A 21,886-nucleotide genomic window follows, 5' to 3' on the forward strand; every position below is an offset into this window, starting at 1 on the left:
GGTGTTAAGTTGTGGGCGAACATATCAGACGACACAGCAATTCTTTAAACAGCTCTTCTTTATTCAGATGCCAGAACTAAGCTGAGGAGCTCAGTCAGCCTGCTTATATAGAGCTCCAGAATAATGCAACTGTTGCCATTTCCTAAAACTATCCAATCACTGAACGTCACTTTTCGATCCTTCATTTGCATACAAAACTATCCAATCACTGAACGTCACTTTTCGATCCTTCATTTGCATAACTATCTACAGTATCCCCCTGCTGGCCCAGGGTGAGAACTTCAGTACATGACACAAGGAATCCTGGGAGTCGTAGTTTTGCTGAGGGCGCCAGAGTTTTTCGGAGACCCCCGTCGTTCCCCCTCACAGTTCCTGGAGAAGAGGGACTTGTTGTCAAACCGCTCTGGGAATTGTAGCTCTGTGAGGGGAATCTGGGGGTGCCCATGTAGTCTTATGAGGCTTTGCCCTCGGGTGGGAAAAATATTGCGACGGGGAAAGGGAGATGGGAGCAGTGGCGTAGCGTGGGAGGTGCAGGGGGGGCCGGCCGCACCGGGCGCAACATCTGGGGGTTAGGGTTAGGGGGCGCAAATCCACGGGTTAGGGGGTGCAAATTACTTGCCTTGCACCGGGTGCTGACAACCCACGCTACCCCACTGGATGGGAGTCAACAGACACTCAAGGAACAGTTTCGGAGGAAAAGCGTTTATTTCTACCGTCCATGAACTGGTAGAAGGAGCAAGTGTGAGAACTCACAAAAGGCATGCACGAGTTCACAGCCATGTGCACAAGCATATACCGTATTTTTCGCTCTATAACACGCACCCGACCATAACACGCACGTAGTTTTTAGAGGAGGAAAACAAGAAAAAAAATATTCTAAACGAAACAGTGGATGTATGATTTTTGTGGTTCATGCTGTGGCCACAGACATGTGATCTGACGGTGAGTTTGGAGTAGCCCAATGCAAAAATCCTGAGGATCCATGTGGATCCATGCTTTGTAACCACGGAGGAGGGATGGAAGGGGAACCATGGATCCTCTGCTCACGACAGCAGCAGATCCCCCCCCCCCGCCACCCGCAGGCATTCGCTCCGTAACACGCACAGACATTTCCCCTTACTTTCTAGGAGGAAAAAAGTGAGTGTTATGGTGCAAAAAAATACGGTATACGCTTCCAGTTCCCTCCCCCTTTCTCCTCCTTCTTCCAGAGTCCTGCCTCGAGTTCCTCTGAGCATGAACAGAACTCTTGGACTCTTGGCGCCATTGCCAAGAAGGGGGAATGAAAGCGGTTCAGCCTGTCCAGAGATGTTGCAACTAGAATGAGATAAGATTCGTTTCTCAGGCCTGAGTATTCTTGGCATTGACAGAGGCTATTCATTAGCCTTTAAAAGTAACATTTTGCCTACGCACAGCATCTTGTGATAGAGCAGAGAAAAGCTGTTTTGGATTTTTAGAAGACAAAAAGGTGTGATTATTGAAGCCTGGGGTGATTTCACAGACAGGATTTGGGTATCCTGTCCCTTCACCCTCTAACTTCAGGAAACTACAGTTCCCAGAACTAGCCGTGACGGCTTCAGGTGGCACCACAGCGCTTTAAAGGCATAGTGGTAATGTGGCCTACCTTGCAGGTTTGCCATGAGGCTCCTTGCAAAGAAAACGAGTCCCTTTGAGAAACTGGCATGGGAGGGTGCCAAGCAGTGCCAACACGCTACCCTACTCTGAGATCTGGGAGCCGGACGGCCCAGAGAGAGCTGCCTCTTGGCCTCTCTCCACGCTGGACGCCGAAGGCAGCAGTCTGTGAGCCTGCTTCCTCAAAATCTTACACAACCCTCTCGGCTGTTCTTGGCACAGGTTCAGATCCCGCCTGGCGGAACAAGAGGCAGAGACGGCCAAAGCCAGATGCATGCCAGCGCTGCCGGAGGTAGGGAGACTGGGTGTCGGTGTGAAGGATTGGCACCCCGCCGCCTTGAGCACCCAGTGGACGCCGGGCACAGGGAGGGCTGGCTTTTGAGGGTGCCCAGAATTTGGGTATCAGATGGGCAAAGGCTGAGTTTCAGCTGAACTGGCAGCAGGTGTCCTTTGGGGACAAAGAAGCTAGGGCAGACCAGGGGGGTATATTGCGCTTGGAGGGCACGCAATGGGGATGTTTTCGTGCCCAGGGGACCCTGGCAAGCAAAAAGGGTCTCCTTAAGAGGAGGGGTGGTTTTTGTGTGTTTTTCCCCAAAGTCCAGTCCAGGAAGGAAGCAGATTTCCTGGGTTCTGCCCCTGAGAATCTGGGCACAGGAATCCTGCGGCTCTGGGGCACCTGAAGTCAAGGGGGTCACCAATTTTGGACCTGCCAGGCCATTTTTGGAGAGCAGGGACGGTCCGGCTGTATTTCCAGGCCCCCCCATATGGCAAAGACAAGGTCGCAGCGAGGGTCCTCTGAACAGCACCCCTCTCTGCCCGCCGCAGTCTGGGTGGGTGGGTGCTTCCTGGGCGTGGGCTTCCTGGCCTGCCTGCTCGCTTTGATCTGCACCCAATGGCACCTGGAAACTCTGCGCGGAGAACTGTCACAGCTGCAAGGGGAGGTGCGATCTGCCATTCACGGGACAGTGGGGGGCCAGGATGCCCCCAGGCCATGCCAGGTAAGCGGGAGTCGAGACGGGCGTAGGGGGGAGCCTGAAAGGGGCACAGCAAGAATGGAGGTGCTGGGTGGGTACTGCCATGAGGGGAAATGGACTCTGATGGAAGGGACCCTTTCAATGCAGGGATCTTTTTGCCCAATGCGAGATTCGAACCCACAACCTGTCCTGTGCTCCACCGAGCGAGCTCTCCTCCCTGGGATATGTTCATATTTTCAGCTTGAGGAGCAAACTTCTCAGTGCCTGGGAAACCGCCAAGGAGCAAAGAGTTCTTCTGAGCATGGGCAGAGTGCTTTCCCCACACCATGGTTTGGTTTTGTCTGTTTGTTTCTGACCTAAATGTCTGGGCGAGAGGCGAGGCCCACGGAAGGCCAGAAGCGATGTGATATTGGAATTCTGGAGAGCTCTGTTGTTTCGAGCGTGTTGCCAAGGTTGTGGGTTCGATTCCTGCGTATTCCTGCCTGGCAGGGGGTTGGGCTAGATGACCGCCAGGGTCCCCTTCCAACTCTACAATTCGGTGATTTCTGCCGGAATTGGTTAAGGCAGAGCATCTTAAAAGGATGAGGGCAAGAGGAATTCCTGCTAGAGGAAGGAGAGTGAAAAGAGCTTGGCAAATGTTTATTGAATATATGAGGGGGAATTGTGTAGACCAGAAAAACGTTGGCAGCATTAAATCCAACAGCGTAATTAAATTTAGGTGGCTCTAATAATGGAATACTGAATGGTTTACTTTTTGTAAAATATGCAGGGGTTTATGATATGCAAAACGAACCACGAAAAGAGAAGAAGGGAAGTCGTTGATATTATCAGGATGTTAACATGAGTGTTGTGAATTTAATAACATTTTAATATAATAAAAGAGAGAATGGAAAAGCTCTGTGTTACAATGGCCTTGTGAAATTTTGGGAACTTCGGAGTTCCCCGGCTTCGAAGAACCAACTTTCCAACCCAACCCTGCAAAATGGTGTGGATTTATTGAATTGGGGTTTTAAAAATGGAAACCTTCCCCAAAACATTCTTTTCCCTCCTGTTCTCTCCCCCCCCCCCCCGCAAACCAGATTTCTTTCTTTTTCCCAGCAAAAGCTTACATTTTATTCTGGTGGGGGTTTCCCCAAATCCCAGCTGGGCGCAAATCCAGTCTGGGCAGGAATGAAGGCAGAGATTCCCAGAAACTGCGCAATTTCAAAAAATCCAAACTTTTTTCAAAGAGGCCCAAATTTGATGAAGTGAAGGGCCGTGAGGGCCGACCAAAGTTGTTAACCTTTTTTTTTGGATTGAAGTTGTTCTTGAGCTTTTTTTAGGCTTTCACCCCAAAGTTCTAGTTCTTAAGCTTTTTTTTAGGATTGAAGCTGTTCTTGGGTTTTTTTAGGATTTTAGGTTTTTTAGGATTTTGCAAAATCCTAAAAAACCTCGAGAACAGCTTCAATCCTAAAAAAAGCTTAAGAACTAGAACTTTGGGGTGAAAGCCTAAAAAAAGCTCAAGAACAACTTCAATCCTTAAAAAAGTTGTTTAAGTTTTTTTAGGATTTTAACCCAGGAAACAAACTGCTGCAATGGCTGGATTAAATCGACTGGCAGGCCGATTTAAGCCCCCAAAACGGACTTTGGACATGCCTGATTCTGGGGAAAGGAAGAGAGAAGATAGAATAATCCTCCAGGAATATGTCAATTACAGGAACAGCTCTTAATGTCAGAAGTAAATAAAAGAGGGAAAGATCCCTCTGAGCATGTGCAGAGTGAGGCCTTCAGTTCTTTCTTCCAAGCTGCTTTCCTCACAAGCTGTAGGTGGCCTGTCTCCTAATATGTGTGCGTGGGTGAGGAGAATGCACTCTGCACGCGCTCGAGGGCACTGTTGTTGTTCTGTCACATATTTCAGGATTAGGTTTGGGGCTTGGCCTCCGTGTCTGACACTGACTGCATATTGCGGAGAGGACCCAGGAGTCCTGTCTTCCAGTCACCTCCCCACTCCCCCACTAGATTCTCGAGGCAGAGATGAGGAATTTTATCCATTCTGTTTCTCTCAGTTTTTCACGTTTCAAGTCTTAAGTTCCATTCCCACATCCGTCTGCGACTTATTTATTTTAGTCCTCGTGGAGATTCATCAAGAATTACAACTATGCTGTTGTTATTATTATCGTTATTCCTATAATTTATTCCTATTATTAACGAGCTGCCCTTCACCTTAAGGTCCCAGGGCGGCTCACAACATTAGAAACAGTTTAAATAATCGCAAAAATAAGGTGGACACCTCAAGTGCCAAGAGAAGTCCGGACAAAGGGGTCTAAATTTCTCCCGATATTCTTCCATGCATTTTTTGCTTGTGATTCTCACCAAATTATACCTGTTTTTACGCACCCTTTACCCCAGCAGATGCATTTTTGCAAAGATTCCCTTGGGCTGGAGAACTGCAAAATTTGGAGAGGCCCGAATTTCAGAGAGTTTGCATATTGTTGCAGAAAGTACAGATGGGGTAGGCCTGCCTTCTCACCCCATCCCTTATCACATCTTACCTCATTCTTTTTTGAACTTCCTGTTCCCTAGTTCGCTGGAAAAAGGGGGAATAAACACACATAGAAAACATTGTCTGTGTGAAGACGGAAGCAGGTGTTCCCGTAACCTGAAGGCTACAAGTCCCTGGTTGCCTCTCCCTCCATCCTGAGACCAGGAAACTGCTCTTAGGTGTGCCTCCTCTAAAGCAGGTTGCCAACTTCCCCCGACTGGTCCTGCTGCTGCGCTCTTGTCCAAACCCTGACATGCAGAAATTAAGCTGATTCACCTGCCTTTCCATCAGCAGCACGCTTGGGAAAATTGCACCAGCTCATTTCTTTTCCACGTCAGAGAGTGCTGCTAAAAGCACAGGAGCATACCCAGAATGGGAAGCTGGCACCCCTTCTCTCAAGCGAGTCTGCAGACTTAGGATTGCCAAATGTCCTCTTTTTCACGACGAGCGTTGTTGCTGCAATCCATAGTTAAAAGTAGAAGTTGGCAAATGTGTCCTCTTTTTTGCTCTTCGAAACATGGCGGCCGCTTTTTTAAAATGTGCTTTTAAAAGCCTTGTTTTGTTGCTGTGGGGAAGGAAGAAAGAAAAGACGCAGACAGACAGAGGCTTATTGTAGGATCAGCGTTGCTCATGCACAGGGTTTTGCTTTCGTTTTGCCTTTGTTGCTCTCAAGATGCCAGCCTGTGCTTTTTATTTACCATCCTCCGGATTTCCTCTTGCTGCGGGAAAACCCTTTATGAAAAAAACAATAGGTTACACATCCACAGTCACCGCCGATGTGGAAGCAGTAATGTTGGCGCTTTTGTGGTGGGGACGAGTTGGGGCAGTTTGTCGTGTGTGTGGAGTAGGGTTGCCAGTTCAGGAGCATCGCAATACCTTGCGATGTCAGGTCCCTAAACTGCCCCTGGTGATATCATTGGGGGGGGGGTAGCCTTTGGAGACGGAGGTTAATTGGGAGAGAACTCCCGCAGAGTGTCTTTGTAAAAACTTTGTAAAAAGGCTATGGTTCGGTTTCTTAAAGCCAGTTTTTAAGACCTGTTTTAAAATTAGAAAGGGTTTGCTTTCTCTCGCCTGGGTATTTTATTTTATTTTTGTGCGGGGGAACGGATGGACTGCCAAAAAAGGCCAACAAGTCAGGACGGAGCATTCCAGACCCTGAGATTTCAGGGCTCCAAACTGATCAAAAGTGCAGGTCCTGGAGATGGAGGTTAATTGGGAAGGAGGGCAGACCTGCCCAGAATGTCTGTACAGTGGTACCTCGGTTTAAGAACAGTCCTGTTTACGCACTATTTGGTTTACAAACTCTGCAAAACCGGAAGTAGTGAGAACTTTACCTCGGTCTAAGAATGGAAGCCGAACGGTCGAAGGGCACCGGCGGCTGGAGGCCTCATTAGGGAAAGCGTGCCTCGGTTTAAAAACAGTTTCAGTTTGAGAACGGACTTCCAGAACAGATTAAGTTTGTAAACCGAGGTACCACTGTATAGTGGTACCTCTGGCTGCAAACGGGATCCATTCTGGAGGCCCGTTCTCAACATGAAAAGAACACAACCCGCAGCGGCACGTCTGCGCACGCGCTGGTTGTGATACGCCTCTTCTGCGCATGCGCATGACGTCATTTTGCGCGTCTGCACATGCGCAAGCAGCAAAACCCAGAACATTACATGAAGCGGACGTAACATGAGGTATGACTGTAGTATAATTTCATGCCTGGCTGAAACTTGCAAGATGTGTGCATGTTGTTGTTGTTGTTTAGTCATTTCATCGTGTCCGCCTCTTCGTGACCCCCTGGACCAGAGCACGCCAGGCCCTCCTGTCTTCCACTGCCTCCTGCAGTTTGGTCAAACTCATGCCAGTAGCTTCGAGAACACTATCCCACCATCTCATCCTCCGTTGTCCCCTTCTCCTTGTGCCCTCCATCTTTCTCAACATCAGGGTCTTTTCCAGGGAGTCTTCTTCTCTTCTCAGGAGGTGGCCAAAGTCTTGGAGCCTCAGCTTCAGGATCTGTCCTTCCAGTGAGCACTCAGGGCTGATTTCCTTCAGAATGGAGAGGTTTGATCTTCTTGCAGTCCATGGGACTCTCAAGAGTCTCCTCCAGCACCAGAATTCAAAAGCATCCATTCTTCGGCGATCAGCCTTCTTGATGGTCCAGCTCTCACTTCCATACATCACTACTGGGAAAACCAGAGCTTCAACTATACAGTGGTACCTCTGGTTACGTACTTAATTCAGTTCTTAACCTGAAACGGTTCTTAACCTGAAGCACCACTTTCACTAATGGGGCCTCCTGCTGCCGCTGTGCCGCCGGAGCACGATTTCTGTTCTCATCCTGAAGCAAAGTTCTTAACCTGAGGTACTATTTCTGGGTTAGTGGAGTCTGTAACCTGAAGTGTATGTAACCTGAAGCATATGTAACACGAGGTACCACTGTACAGACCTTTGTTGGCAAGGTGATGTCTCTGATTATTATTATTATTATTATTATTATTATTATTATTACCACCACACATCTGGAGACTGAAGCCTGCCCCCTGGAGGCAGCCAGGCAAACCTGGTGATATCATGTCAGACTTGGAGGTCCCTATTGTGGTGACACCTGAACACAACCACACCGAAAAGGACATGGCTGTGGGAACTGACAGGATGGTTGAAGGCAAAACAGCACTCTTTTTAAGCCAAACACCCAAGTTAACGCCATTCCTATCTGGTCTGGTTTCAGAGTCCTGGAGATCTTCCGGAGAGGTCTCCCACACATCTGGAAAGGAGGAGGAGGAGGAGAAGGGATACTGGGAGAACCCCCCAGGACTCGCCATGTCCCCGCAGTAAGTAGGCCATTGTGAGATTTGGCCGTTGTTTTGTGATGGTTAATACTTTGGTTCCTGAGTCCAGTTCACAGGCTCACCCTATACGTCCTTCAGACAGGATTTGCAAGTGAAAAGGCAATGGGAAGGCTTTCCCCCATTTGTCTCCCTTACCGCAGAGGAATATTTGAGTTCAATTTGGGAGAGTCCAAATGGCTTCAGGATTGCTCTCCTGTACTCTTTCAGACAAGGGATGCAGGTGGCGCTGTGGGTACAACCTCGGTGCCTAGGACTTGCCGATCGTAGGGTCAGCGGTTCGAATCCCCGCGGCGGGGTGCGCTCCCGTCGTTCGGTCCCAGCTCCTGCCCACCTAGCAGTTCGAAAGCAACCCTAAGTGCAAGTAGATAAATAGGTACCGCTTTATAGCAGGAAGGTAAACGGCGTTTCCGTGTGCTGCGCTGGTGCTGGCTCGCCAGAGCAGCTTCATCACGCTGGCCACGTGACCCAGAAGTATCTGCGGACAGCGCTGGCTCCCGGCCTCTTAAGCGAGATGAGCGCGCAACCCCAGAGTCGGTCACGACTGGCCCGTACGGGCAGGGATACCTTTACCTTTTACTCTTTCAGACACATGGTTCGTATATTTAGATATGTGTGCATTTATGAATATTTACTCTATATTTGATGAATATTTATTCTATATTCGGGCGCACAGCGCACTCTCCCAGCTTTACAGACACCTGTGCGCAACGACACAGTGAGGGTCACAGCTGGCTAGACAGGTGGCCAAGTCGGGTCTCCCCCTTCCTGTTTCTTGTTTTCGGCCCCACAGAGCGAGGAGAGGAAGGCTGGAGAGGAAGCACAAGTGAAGCTGGAGGGGAAGTGAAAGTGATACCGTATTTAAATAATCCGGAGCTCCCTCCTGAGGATACATGGCTGAGCAGAGAGAGGGCCTTCCTGGCTACAGGGCCCTGGATGTTGTGCAGAGATTTCCACCCAATGCCAAATTTGGTGTATTTTTGGCCCCAGCTGCGATAGCATGGCAGCGTTCGCACTTTGGAACTCCCTGCCACTTGACATCAAGCGCTCTGTTTGGCGCCTGCTAAAAACATTCATCATCTAGATAAGCTTGCCCAGATGCTTAGAAGGCAGAGGTGGTTTTAATCTGTTTTAGCATTATGACTTCTGTGTCCTTTAAAGCGGTTGCAATCTTTTCGTAAACCGCTTCAACTTATGTGGTTATTTTTCCTTACAATCAAGCGGTGTGTTCATTTTGCCCTGTATACCTGAAAGAGTGTCTCCGCCTCCATCGTTCAGCCTGGACACTGAGGTCCAGCTCCGAGGGCCTTCTGGCGGTTCCCTCCCTGCGAGAAGTGAAGTTACGGGGAACCAGGCAGAGGGCCTTCTCGGTGGTGGCGCCCTCCCATCAGATATCAAGGAGATAAACAGACCTTCCGTAGACATTTGAAGGCAGCCTTGTACGGAGAAGATTTTAATTTTTGATGCTTTATTGTGTTTTTAAAGTTTGCTGGAAGCTGCCCGGAATGGCTGGGGAAACCCAGTCAGATGGGCGGCATATAAATAGTAAAAATGTTTATTATTATTATTATTATTATTATTATTATTATTATTATTATTATTATCTGCCAGGAAAGCAGTCTGTCCTGCATTTGGCTCCCCTCCGACAGTCCAACAGTGGTGAGTTTTGGTCTCTTTCTTCCATGGAGCTGTGTGGCTTTGTCATTCAGTCTTCCGACTGTTAAGATCTGCGTGGTTGTTCTGCCGCTGTGTATTGTTGTAAACAAAATCAATCTGTCCTTTTTCCCTTATGGGGTATCCAAGAGCTCATATAGAGTCCTTACCTGGGTTCCCTATTGGTAGGAGAAAATAACAGAGGCCAACCAGAGAATATTGAGAAGCAAAGCGGCTAGTAAGCTTGATCTTTATTGATCTGTTGCAACAGGGTGCTCCCCTCACCCGCAGGAGAGAGGAGGAACCCAGAACAATGGCGCGCAAGGCCTTATATAGACATTTTAAATTGCCCGCCCTGGAGCTCCAGACCACCCCTCCATACATCATACGTACATCACAGAAAAGGCGGTCTACAGCAGAAATCTGAGTGCGTTGTTTATCTCGTCTGACAGATTACCTATTAATGCTCACTTGATTGGATACCCTGGGGAGCCTGGCCAGTCTTTTGTAATGATAAATACTTTGTTCCTGAGCCAGGTCACAGGCACACCCTATTCAAACACAGACAGACATACCCTTAAGACAGGATTTGTGAAGGAAAAGGCAATGGGGAGGCTTTTCCAGTTTGACCTTGCAGAGAAAACATTTGGTCAGTTTGGGAGTCAAAAATGGTTCCAGGTCGGTCTTCCTGTGCTGATCTATGTACGTGCTTGGTTGGTACATTTATGAACGTTTATTATATATCTAAGACTTTAAAATTCTTATCACAGTATAAAACTGTGCAGTCCTCTCCAATTCCTTCCTCTCTCGTTTTCTTTTAACGACATGAGACTGCAGAAATCCGCCATCCTTAACTTTTAAAATCCCACGAAAATGCATTCTCTATCGCCATCACCCTTTGGTCTCACAGTTCAAAAACACTGATCCGTTGTTTATAATTATTTCCTGGCTCAGCTGCTGCAATTCTCCTTCCAGGTTTCTTATTTGTTGCAATCGTGATCGTTTTGTGATTGTGCGCTGTTCCGCTTCCAAGACTCTTTGTTGTTGTTTTTTTAAAAAAGATTTTTATTAAAATTTCAACAGATTTATAGTAACAAACAAAACAAAATAACACAACAATAAACAATAAAAGAAAGCACACCATCCAAACAAAAAATATATAAGCTCAGCTCTTAATTTCATATAGCTTACTTTCCTGACTTCCTCACATCTCCCTTATCTGTATTCAAATTTCCAATTTAGTATCAGCAAATTCTTCCTTTATTTTGACTAATTTTAATATTTCTTAATTTCTTTTAAATTAACCATTCCCACTCCTATCCACTTATCTTCTAATCCCCCAACATTTGATTAATTTAACTATGTTTCTTTACTTGTTACTCATAAGCCATCTTTACACATTCCTTTCCGTTTTGTCACTAATGCCACATTGTCTCACTATCCTGCATCACTTTAACATTCAAATATAGCTTCCAAGACTCTTTGAACCTGCAAAAGATTTGGGGTGGACTGGCTGCTTCGTTTACGACCAGCACATGCTGAAATTCCTTTAAGTTTTCATGCCATTTTTGTTAGAGCATCGCGCAAGAGTTGCTCTCTAAACGGCACTCACGTGGTATCCCAGAACAATTAATAAATTTGAATAATGTATGGATGGTCCTGCATAAATCCACCACAGATGCACGGAGGCACTGCAAAAGATAGCGGTGGCAAGAGACGAAGTTCTAGGTGGAACAGACAAAATAAAAACTGTCAAATCATTGGGTTTGGGCAGCAATAAAAGACCTCAAACGTGAAATTGCTGATCTTCTAACAAAAAAGATGTAACGTCTCCCTCTGATTAGCCTGGAAGTAGCTAATGTAACACCAAATAATAATAATAATAATAATAATAATAATAATAATAATAATTTATACCCCACCCATCTGGCTGGGTTTCCCCAGCCACTCCGGGCAGCTTCCAACAAAATACAATAGTCCTTCAGATATTAAAAGCTTCCCTAAAAAAAGATCGAGGGGCAAATTACAGGCGAGTTAGCGTAACATGGTGGAAAGTACTGTATTGTTAAATATCTTACTGATTAGCTGCTTCCTTTCAACACTCCCTTCCCTCTTGTTTGCCTTAGTGTCTGTTCCTTAGCTGGAGCAGTTTTTTGGTCCTCCTTTTCTTCCAATTTCTCTCCTTGTTGCTTTAGTCTTCCTGTCTCCTCTCCTTGCAAGTTCACTGTCTTTATGGCCCCCTCCCAGGCAGCCTCCTTTATTGCTAGCATCCCTTATCTCGCTCCCGATCACTTGTCGATCAGTGGCTTCCTTTCAACACCCCCTTCCCTCTTTCTAAAAAAAAAACATGATCTGCTTTTCGCCCCTGGGCAATTCGGCTCCAGGGACCACACATTTGCTCCATAAGACGTACAGACATTTCCCCTTACTTTTTAGGAAGAAAAAAGTGTATCTTATGGAGCGAAAAATACGGTATTTTGTGTGGAGGGGAAAGCTTTCCCAATAGTCCTTTTCACTTGCAAAACCCTTCAAATCCTGTGTAAATAGATGAATGAGGTAGGTCTGTCGAGAAATACTTATTTACCTTTTCAAAAGAATGGCTAGGATAAAGCAATCGGCACTCATGATCAAGTATCTCTCAAATTTATTGTTGTAGACCATTTCTTTTCTGTGATCTTTAGCTAAGGGGTTGGGGCAATTTCTGAAGCTTTTAAAGGTGGTTACACAGCTTTTGTTCTGTGTTAAGTTGTGGGCGAACATATCAGACGACACAGCGATTCTTCAAACAGCTCTTGTTTATTCAAAGGCCAGAACAGGACAACGTAACTGTAGCAACTTTCTAAAACTATCGAATCACTGAACGTCACTTTTCGATCCTTCATTTGCATACAAACTATCCAATCACTGAACGTCACTTTCGATCCTTCATTTGCATAACTATCTACAGTATCCCCCTGCTGGCCCAGGGTGAGAACTTCAGTACATAACATTCTGGGTCCTTGCAAAGAGGGGGGGGGGGACTCTGTTGCAACAGAAAACAAAAATATGCCTCATATTTTACTAGTTCCTGCCTCCAGCTATTCTTCTCTGATTGACAACCAACAGGGGATCTCCTTGATGGAGAGATGGGCTATAAAAACCAACCCCATTCCCCCCCCCCACCTAATTTCAGAGGATGGGGCAAGGGAACGACCAGACAGGGGTAATGCCCCACTTGGAAAAGGAGGGGTGGTGCGCTTGTGTTAACTCAAAGATTTAGTTTATGGGGACAGCTTTACCCTTTGAATGTCTGCCTGCTTGGGAAGCGACCCAGGAGTCGTGCGTAAAGGAAAACAAAAGGTTGGCAACTCATTGGGGGGGGGGGATGGACTGCCACGGGTGAGTTTTAAATGGGACGGCAGTGTAATAATCTTTTTTCCTGTCGCCCGCATTTTAGAAGATGGATTTGCCACAGAAATATGGTGGGAGCCTTTCCTCCAGCAAGGCCGAGCCCTAGAGCTCAGCGGACGGGACGTGGTGGTGAGGCACACGGGGCTTTACTTCGTTTACAGCCAGGTAAGAGGGCAGGGCAGGATCCTGACCCTACTTTGCCAGTGGTGGGGGCCGCCGGATTAGGTAGGGCTGGGAAGGAGGAGGCCTCATCACAACACACAAATGCACTCTCTTCAACTGGGCTGTGGTACGTAGCTCAGTGACCGAACCATCATTTCAGTCCCTGGTGGCATTTCATAGAATCGTAGACTTGCAACGAGACTCATCCAGTCCAACCCCCTGCCATGCAGGAATATTTTGCCCAATGTGGGATTCAAACCCACGACCTTGAGATTCAGAGTCTCAAACTCTAAGGACTGAGCTATCTACTGACTGAGCTGCAACCCTGGAGAGTCGCTGCCATCCAGTCAGTTTAGACCAGGAGCAGGGTTCAGATCCCTGCGTAGCCATGAAGCTTCCGGGGTGGTCTTGGGCCAGTTGCCAATTCTTTGTCATTTAGTCGTGTCCGCCTCTTTTTGACCCCTGGACCAGAGCACGCCAGGCCCTCCTGTCTTCCACTGCCTCCCACAGTTTAGTCAAACTCATGCTGGTAGCTTCGAGAACACTGTCCCACCATCTCGTCCTCTGTTGTCCCCTTCTCCTTGCGCCCTCCATCTTTCCCAACATCAGGGTCTTTTCCAGGGAGTCTTCTCTTCTCATGAGGTGGCCCAAGTATTGGAGCCTCAGCTTCAGGATCTGTCCTTCCAGTGAGCACTCAGGGCTGATTTCCTTCAGAATGGAGAGGTTGGATCTTCTTGCAGTCCATGGGACTCTCAAGAGTCTCCTCCAGCACCAGAATTCAAAAGCATCAATTCTTCGGCAATCAGCCTTCTTGATGGTCCAACTCTCACTTTCGTACATTGCTACTGGGAAAACCAGAGCTTTAACTATACGGACCTTTGTTGCCAGAGCTTTCCAAACTTTTCATGCTGGTGGCACACTTTTTAGACATGCATCATTTTGCAACATAGTAATTCAGTTTCACTAGCAAACCAGAGGTTAGACGAACCCCTTTCCATTTTTTTTAAAATGATATTTTATTAAGTTTTAAGAATAACAACAAACAGAAAAAGGAAAAAACACATACACAAAAATATAAAGTTATAGAATACAAAAGTACAAAAATTTAACTTAGGAAAAAAAGAAAAAAGAAAACACCAAAAAAGAAAAGAAAGAGCACATTAAAACAACAACAACACAAAAATCCCTCTTTTTAATTTCTCATTTTTGATTCACTTATTTTCCTGACTTCCTCACATCTCCCTTTTTTGTATCCCTTTTGAAAATTAGTTCAGCAAATTCATATCCAATTTAGTTTATCTATTATTAATCCAATCTTATTTTTTACCTTGTTGCTAGAGCCCCTTCAGTTCATTTCAATGCCATTAACATTCAAACATTTTACAATGTTTCTGTAGATAAATTTTAAATTTCCTCCAATCTTCTTCCACCAACTCTTCTCCCTGGTCTCGGATTCTGCCAGTCATTTCCGCCAGTTCCATGTAGACCATCACCTTCATCTGCCATTCTTCCAGAGTGGGTAGGTCTTGTGTCTTCCAATGCTTTGCGTAGACGAACCCCTTTCTAGCCCCGGGAGGAATGCAGGGAAGTTGGTGCGACAGGTCCACACCCTAGAGCCGACACACAGATTTGGAAAGCACTGTGTTAGCCCAACTTTCTTCGCAAGGTTGTTGTGAGGGGGAACTCGGGGGGGGGGAGAACCAGGTACCCCACCTTGGAAGATAAAGGTGTTCTATAAATGAAATCCATAAGGAAATCGATACATTTTTTCTTCTTCTTCTTTGGCGATCACTCGTAGCCGAGTAAGATTGTCTTCCATAAACACGGTTTTCACAATGACATGATTTTCACCGCTCGACAGCTTCAAGAAAAATGCAGAGAGCAAAACCAACCCCTGTGTACGGCGTTAATTGACCTGACGAAGGCTTTCGACACTGTATATCGTAATGCCCTTCTGTCCTTCTGAAAACTGGATAAAAATTGTACACATGTGTTGGGAAGACATTTTTTTAAAAAATCATTTTTATTGATTTTCCAGTAAAAACAGCCAATCAACATATCCACATCATAATCCAATTAAAAACAAGAAACTAAAATTTAAAAAGACCAATTGTAATTATTAATTTTTCTGGACTCCTGATAGTCTGGACCTCTGAAGCATATCTCCAAATCTTCAGTCCTGCCTCTTCTCATTGTTTTCGTATTTTCCGCCTTCTGGTCTTAACACTTTAAAGTTCTCCTTCGCTGGCTATGCGATTCTCAATCGTGTCAAAACAGTGGCGAAGCGTGGGTTGTCAGCACCCGGGGCAAGGCAAGTAATTTGCGCCCCCTAACCCGTGGATTTGCGCCCCCTAACCCTAACCCCCAGATGTTGCGCCCGGTGCGGCCGGCCCCTCCTGCACCCCCCACGCTACGCCACTGTGTCAAAGATCATATGTCCTTTCATCCACCGAACACAGCTTTATTTGTAAATATATGTGTGTTGGGAAGAAATTTGGCCCAGCCTTTTAAGGCTGATGGCACCACACAGACGCTGCGGGAAATATTTGTGTGTGGGGAAAGCGATGTTGAGCACCCTTCAGGAAGTGTCCGGATTACACCCCGCTGCCTTTTGCCCTTCTTCGCCGCTGGGCCAGCGAAACCGACCCACACACCCCTTTTCTTCCCCCTAGGTACTGTTCCATGACCCCACCTTTACTATGGGGCAGGTGCTGTGGCGGAAAGCTCCTGGGAAGCCCGGCCAAATCCTGTTCCGCTGCGTCCAGAGCATGCCCCCAAACCCAGAAAAGGCCTTCAACAGCTGCTATAGTGGAGGTGAGAAGAGAATCAGACCTGGCTGGCGGGAGGAGGGGCTGCTATCCAGGACTCCTGGGTTCCCTTGAAAGGGGAGCGGGATTTGGGTTGGGGTGTTGGCGTCAAATGGTCTTGGTTGCCACCTCTCTCCTGGGCAGAAATCCCCCCCCCCGGCATTTTCTGGTGCTTCACCTGTTGAACCTCGACAAGTCAGTCAGCTGTCAAAGGCCAGACTGGGGACAGGGGGGCAACCTTTGTGTATTCCACAGGGCTTTATGGTACTCAAGAACATTGTTATAGGGGGAAAACTGCTCCCTTTCATTTATGGGGTACTTCGGAGCCCTCCTATTGGTAGGAGGAAATAACAGAGGCCAACCAGAGTATATTGGGAAGCAAAGCGGCTAGTAAGCCTGATCTTTTTTAACTGTTGCAAAGGGGTCCCCACTCACCACACGCAGAAGGGAGGAGGGACCCCGAACAATGGTGTGCAAGCACTTATATAGACTTTTGAAATTGCCCACCCTGTAGCCCAAGACCACCCCACAAAACATCATATATGCATCACAGAAGGAGGCGGTCTTCAGCAGAAATCCTGTCTGACAGGGTACCTGATAATGGGCCCTGATTGCTTTACCTTTATTCTTTTGTGACGGTTAAAACTTTAGCTCCTGAGTCCAGGTCACAGGCTCAACCTTATTAATACACAAATATGCCCTTAAGACAGGATTTGTGAGCCAAAAAGACAATGGGAAGGCTTTCCCCATTTGCCTCCCTTACTGCAGAGGAATATTTGAGGTCATTGGGAGAGTCAAAATGGCTTCAGGATTGCTCTCTAGTATATAAACCAGACACATGGTTTAGATACTTATGTATGTGTTTGCCTCGTACATTTATGAACATTTAATTTATATTTGAGACCTTAGAGTTCTTATAACAAAGGGGAGTGGGATTTGGTGAGGACACACGGGGTGTTGGCGTTGAACGGTTTCAAGTTGCCCCCTCTCTCCTGGGCAGAAACCCCACCCGGCATCTTCTTGCTGGGCCGGAGCTTCACCTGTTGAACCTCGGCAAGTTAGCTGTCAAAGGCCAGACTGGGGATGGGGTGTGGAGCAGGGCCAACCTTTGTATATTCCACGGGAATTAATGACGCTCAATAACACCTACTGCCCGCGGACTGCCTCGCCAGAGTGGCGCATGCTCTGGTTATCTCCCACTTGGACTACTGCCATGCGCTCTACGTGGGGCTACCTTTGAAGGTGACCCGGAAACTACAACTAATCCAGAATGCGGCAGCCAGACTGGGGACTGAGAGTGGCCGCCAAGACCACATAACACCGGTCCTGAAAGACCTACATTGGCTCCCAGTACGTTTCTGAGCACAATTCAAAGTGTTGGTGCTGACCTTTAAAGCCCTTAAGCGGCCCAGCAGACCTGAAGGAGCGTCTCCACCCCCACCATTCTGCCCGGACGCTGAGGTCCAGCGCCAAGGGCCTTCTGGCGGTTCCCTCGCTGTGAGAAGCAAAGCTACAGGGAATCAGGCAGAGGGCCTTCTCGGTGGTGGCACCCGCCCTGTGGAACGCCCTCCCATCAGATGTCAAAGAGATAAACAACTACCGTACTTGACATTTAGAAGACATCTGAAGGCAGCCCTGTTCAGGGAAGTTTTTAATGTGTGACATTTTAATGTATTTGTAATCTCTGTTGGAAGTGTTGGTGCTGACATTTAAAACCAGGGTACAAATAATAAATTATTATTATTATTATTAATGGTGAGGCCCCAGCGTGTCTGAGCCAAGGGGGTGGTCTCCTGTATCCTGTATTATTATTATTTTATTAATAATATTATTATTATCATTATTATTACTGAAATTGAAATACTCCAAAGCCCCTATTCCTACCAATCCTGCAAGACAATTTGCTAGCGTCAAATTCAGCAGGATGAGGCCCTGTCAGGCGCCAGGGGAACCAGAGGCCCTTGAGAGGAAGGGGTTTCCGCCCCGCTGTGTTTCTGCCTGACCCTCCTCCTTCTCCTTCTCTTAGGGGTTTTCCACCTGCAGCCTGGAGACCGGCTAAATCTCCGCATCCCTCGTTTCAACGCATCCTTTGACCTGACTGCCCACGGGACCTTCCTGGGGTTTCTCCGTCTATAGTGGTCTTCTCGGGGGACCCCACCGTGAGAGACTTCGGGGCCAGAGTGTCAGTCAGCCAGAGTCAAAGACTTCTACGTTCTGCTCCGAACTTTGAGGGTCTGATGGGGAAGACGCTCTGGGGACCAGCGGGATGAGCTGGTATTTGCTGCAGGAAGCAAGGTAAAGAGCTTAGGCCAAGCTGAGCTGCTTGAGAACGTCTCTGACCCTCCTTTTTCCAAGATGCCAGAGTCTTTCCTGGCCCGCAGTGAAAGCACACAAGCCCCCCGGGATTATAAGAGCAACAGCATGTTTTTCCGTGGCCGGGAAGGGTTTGCCATCCTGGCGTCCGCCAAGGACAAAAATGGATTTTCCCGAGCCCTTATGGTCGCTACTTCGAGCTTGGGAGGATAAAATACCCAGTACAGTGGTACATACGCTTCAAGTTACATACGCTTCAGGTTACTGACTCTGCATACCCAGAAATAGTACCTCGGGTTAAGAACTTTGCTTCAGGATGAGAACAGAAATCGTGCTCTGGCGGCGCAGCGGCAGCAGGAGGCCCCATTAGCTAAAGTGGTGCTTCAGGTTATGAACAGTTTCGGGTTAAGAACGGACCTCCGGAACGAATTATGTACTTAACCAGAGGTACCACTGTATCTATTACACAGCAGCATAAACACCTTAACGCCTTGGCTCCACTGGAACGCACTTTCTATAAACACCGTTTTCATTGGGACACCTTTTCAGACATTTGGACGGCGTATACTGTCTTGTAAACTAAGATGGATATACAGTCATACCTCGGGTTACAGATTTCAGGTTGCACGCCGTGCTGAACCCGGAAGTACTGGAACGGGTTACTTCTGGGTTTTGGTGCTTGTGCAGAAGTGCTGAATCGCAACCCGCGCGTGTGCAGACGTGGCACTGCAGGTTGCGGACGCTGCGGGTTGCGCACATGCTTCCCACACAGATCATGTTCGCAACCTGAGCGTCCACTGTACTGCAATGTTGGTTAAAAAGGTAAAGGTACCCCTGCCCGTACAGGCCAGTCTTGCCAGACTCTAGGGTTGTGCGCTCATCTCACTCTATAGGCCGGGAGCCAGCGCTGTCTGCAGACACTTCCGGGTCACGTGGCCAGCGTGACAAAGCTGCATCTGGCGAGCCAGCGCAGCACACGGAACACTGTTTACCTTCCCGCTGGTAAGAGGTCCCTATTTATCTACTTGCACCCGAGGGAGATTTCGAACTGCTAGGTTGGCAGGCGCTGGGACCGAACGACGGGAGCGCACCCCGCCGCGGGGATTTGAACCGCCGACCATGCGATCGGCAAGTCCCAGGCACTGAGGTTTTACCCACAGCGCCACCAGCGTCCCTTGCAATGTTGGTTATTGTTCTGTTAAAAGTAAGCTTACAGAGGGTTGTTTTTCCCCTCCCTGCCCCCCCGTCCCCTGCCAAATAATTTTTTCAATTAAAGTTCGATTTCAAAGCACATGCAAACGGCGTCCTCCGTGTTTTGGACTACAATTCCCATCATCCTGAGCGAGCGCAGCCCAACTCCCTGGCTCGGATGGGTTTTGTAGTCCAAAACATGGCAGGCACCAGTTTGGTGAAGGCTGATTTAAGAACATAAGACTGCTGGATGAGTCAGTGCAGGACCTGAACACAGGAGCCGCTCTCCCTTCCTGTGGCTTCCAGCTGATACGGAGGGGGGGGCATGTCTTCTTTACCCCTTCCGCCAGTCACCAGAGGGTCCGAGACGATGACCTCAAGGGCACCCGGCCCTACATGGACCCCTCAGCCCCCACACTGTTACACCAGCACCACATTTAACCCCAAGCCCCATAAATAAAAGTGCCTTTCTCCCTTCCCTATGCCCATTCGCTCCACTGGTAAACCGTGTGTACTAATGTTTGGTATCTCTTGAATGGGAATGTTCTACCCAATCAGAACCATGCACTCGACCCTGCAGAGGACTAAAATCTATAAAAATCCATAGAAAATAAACCGTAGCACCAATTTTCTTGCTTTTGGTGCCAATCTGCTTAATTTCCCTAGGACTCCATGACACCTGCACTGTCCACCATAATCCCTCAAGCGAGGTGTCATGGACACACAGGGAGACCCTAATCCCGTCAAATCACTCTGCCAAGCCTTTCCTCCGGGCAGGGCCAGGTGGCAGACTATGCATACCTGACTATTGTCTACTGAGAGCCAGTGTGGCGTAGTGGTTAAGAGCGGTAGTCTTGTAATCTGGAGAACCGGGTTCGAGTCTCCGCTCCTCCACATGCAGCTGCTGGGTGACCTTGGGCCAGTCACACTTCTTTGAAGTCTCTCAGCCCCACTCACCTCACAGAGTGTTTGTTGTGGGGGAGGAAGGGAAAGGAGAATGTTAGCCGCTTTGAGACTCCTTAAAGGGAGTGAAAGGCGGGATATCAAATCCAAACTCTTCTTCTTCTTCTTCTTCTTCTTCTTCTTCTTCTTTCATGGTACTGTACTCAGGATGTGCTTATCTGCGCATATCTCCAGCTCTGCATATTCCCCCTCCCTCCTCCATATGTTAATCCTGTGTAACCCAACCTCTCCTTAATGTATTCATGATGTAACCGTGATGTATTTTGCACTGTATTCTGGGACATGGAGGGAAGTTTTAAAAGTTCATGTCACCCCTTCCTCGGGGTTCAATCTCGCCTTGAACCTGTTGCGCAATAAACTTGGATCTTCTGCAGCTTGCTCCTGTCTCCGGCTGAGCTCATTTTCCTCCGCAGGGACCCTCGGACTTAGTCCGACGAGCTGGGTGGCAGAGCAGCCTCGCACCCAGATTTTACCGTCACACAGCAATTGATATTCAGACGCGACTGCAGAGAACATAGGCATGTTGGCTAGTTGCCAGCCATAGCTCTCTCCTCCTCCAGGAATTTGTCCCATCCTCTTTCAAAGCTGCAGCAGGGAGTTCCACAATTCTGCTACGCACTGCATTTAAGGCCAAAGCACTGTCCTTTTAAGACGTACACTCGTTAGCCAAAATTGTGGAAACCCATTTGGAGAAAGTGTATTTCCGACGTTTGATGGCTCATAACGCCACTTTCTTTTGGAGTAATACCATCAAATGATATATCAGTGGAAAGATAATTTAATGAAGAGTGTAATGCAGCAAAGTTTGTTCAGTTATCTGTTATCCTATCAAACGTTATAGCCAAATAACCAGAAAAAGGAGAGTTTAGAGAGCCAATCAGGTGTAATCTTGTTTTGGCAATCATGGCTCATAACACCACTTTTTTTGGAGCAATACCATAAAATTCTATATCAACGGAAAGATAATTTAATGAAGAATGTAATGCAGCATCTTTTATGATGGATTATTTATTACAACAGGTTTGCTACTCTGTCCTCCCCCCACCCCAGCAGTTCCTTGTATTTGGAACAGCAATGAGGAGTTGAAGATTTCCCAACGCTTTGTTTTCTGTTTCGCAAGTACACTGGTAACCACAAACAGCTGCCAATTGCAAATAGGCAAAAACTTGGCAGTTTCAGCAATATTTTTTTTGCTTTGTTTACTAAATACAGTGCTAGATTAAGCCGCTCTCTAGGGCACCAGACAATTTTTGTGATTTGCATAGGAACATTTTATGGGGGGGAATATAATTCAGAGTTTTCAAGAAAGCCCACATCACTGATCATGAGCTAGTGGTGCAGCCCTTTCTCCTAGCACAGAAATAGAAAGGGCCGTAACAGGTGAGTTTTACCTGCCACACACCTGGGGGGGGGGGAGAGGAAGGCAGGGATTGCAACTTTGCCTCTGCT

At 47.5% G+C, this 21,886-nt stretch overlaps 1 protein-coding gene across 3 annotated transcripts; it reads left to right on the forward strand.

Annotated features, from left to right (window-relative positions):
* The first annotated feature begins 1,452 nt into the window (after window positions 1–1,452).
* On the forward strand, window positions 1,453–18,894 carry TNFSF13 (TNF superfamily member 13). 3 transcript variants are annotated; one of them, XM_081887036.1, is made up of 7 exons: window positions 2,245–2,627; window positions 7,841–7,943; window positions 9,570–9,617; window positions 13,048–13,166; window positions 15,836–15,977; window positions 17,997–18,109; window positions 18,140–18,894. In XM_081887036.1, the coding sequence occupies exons 1-6, from the start codon at window positions 2,394–2,396 to the stop codon at window positions 18,104–18,106; spliced, it is 756 nt and encodes a 251-aa protein (XP_081743162.1). In that variant the 5' UTR covers window positions 2,245–2,393; the 3' UTR covers window positions 18,107–18,109; window positions 18,140–18,894. The 3 variants fall into 3 exon arrangements, with proteins under 3 accessions (XP_081743163.1, XP_081743162.1, XP_081743161.1); XM_081887037.1 differs by lacking the exon at window positions 2,245–2,627 and adding an exon at window positions 1,453–1,921 and having other exon boundaries at window positions 17,997–18,894; XM_081887035.1 differs by having other exon boundaries at window positions 17,997–18,894.
* Window positions 18,895–21,886: the final 2,992 nt, after the last annotated feature.

Source organism: Podarcis melisellensis (genome assembly GCF_964234715.1).
Source record: "Podarcis melisellensis genome assembly, chromosome: 13".
In the NCBI taxonomy this organism is placed as follows: Eukaryota; Metazoa; Chordata; class Lepidosauria; order Squamata; family Lacertidae; genus Podarcis; species Podarcis melisellensis.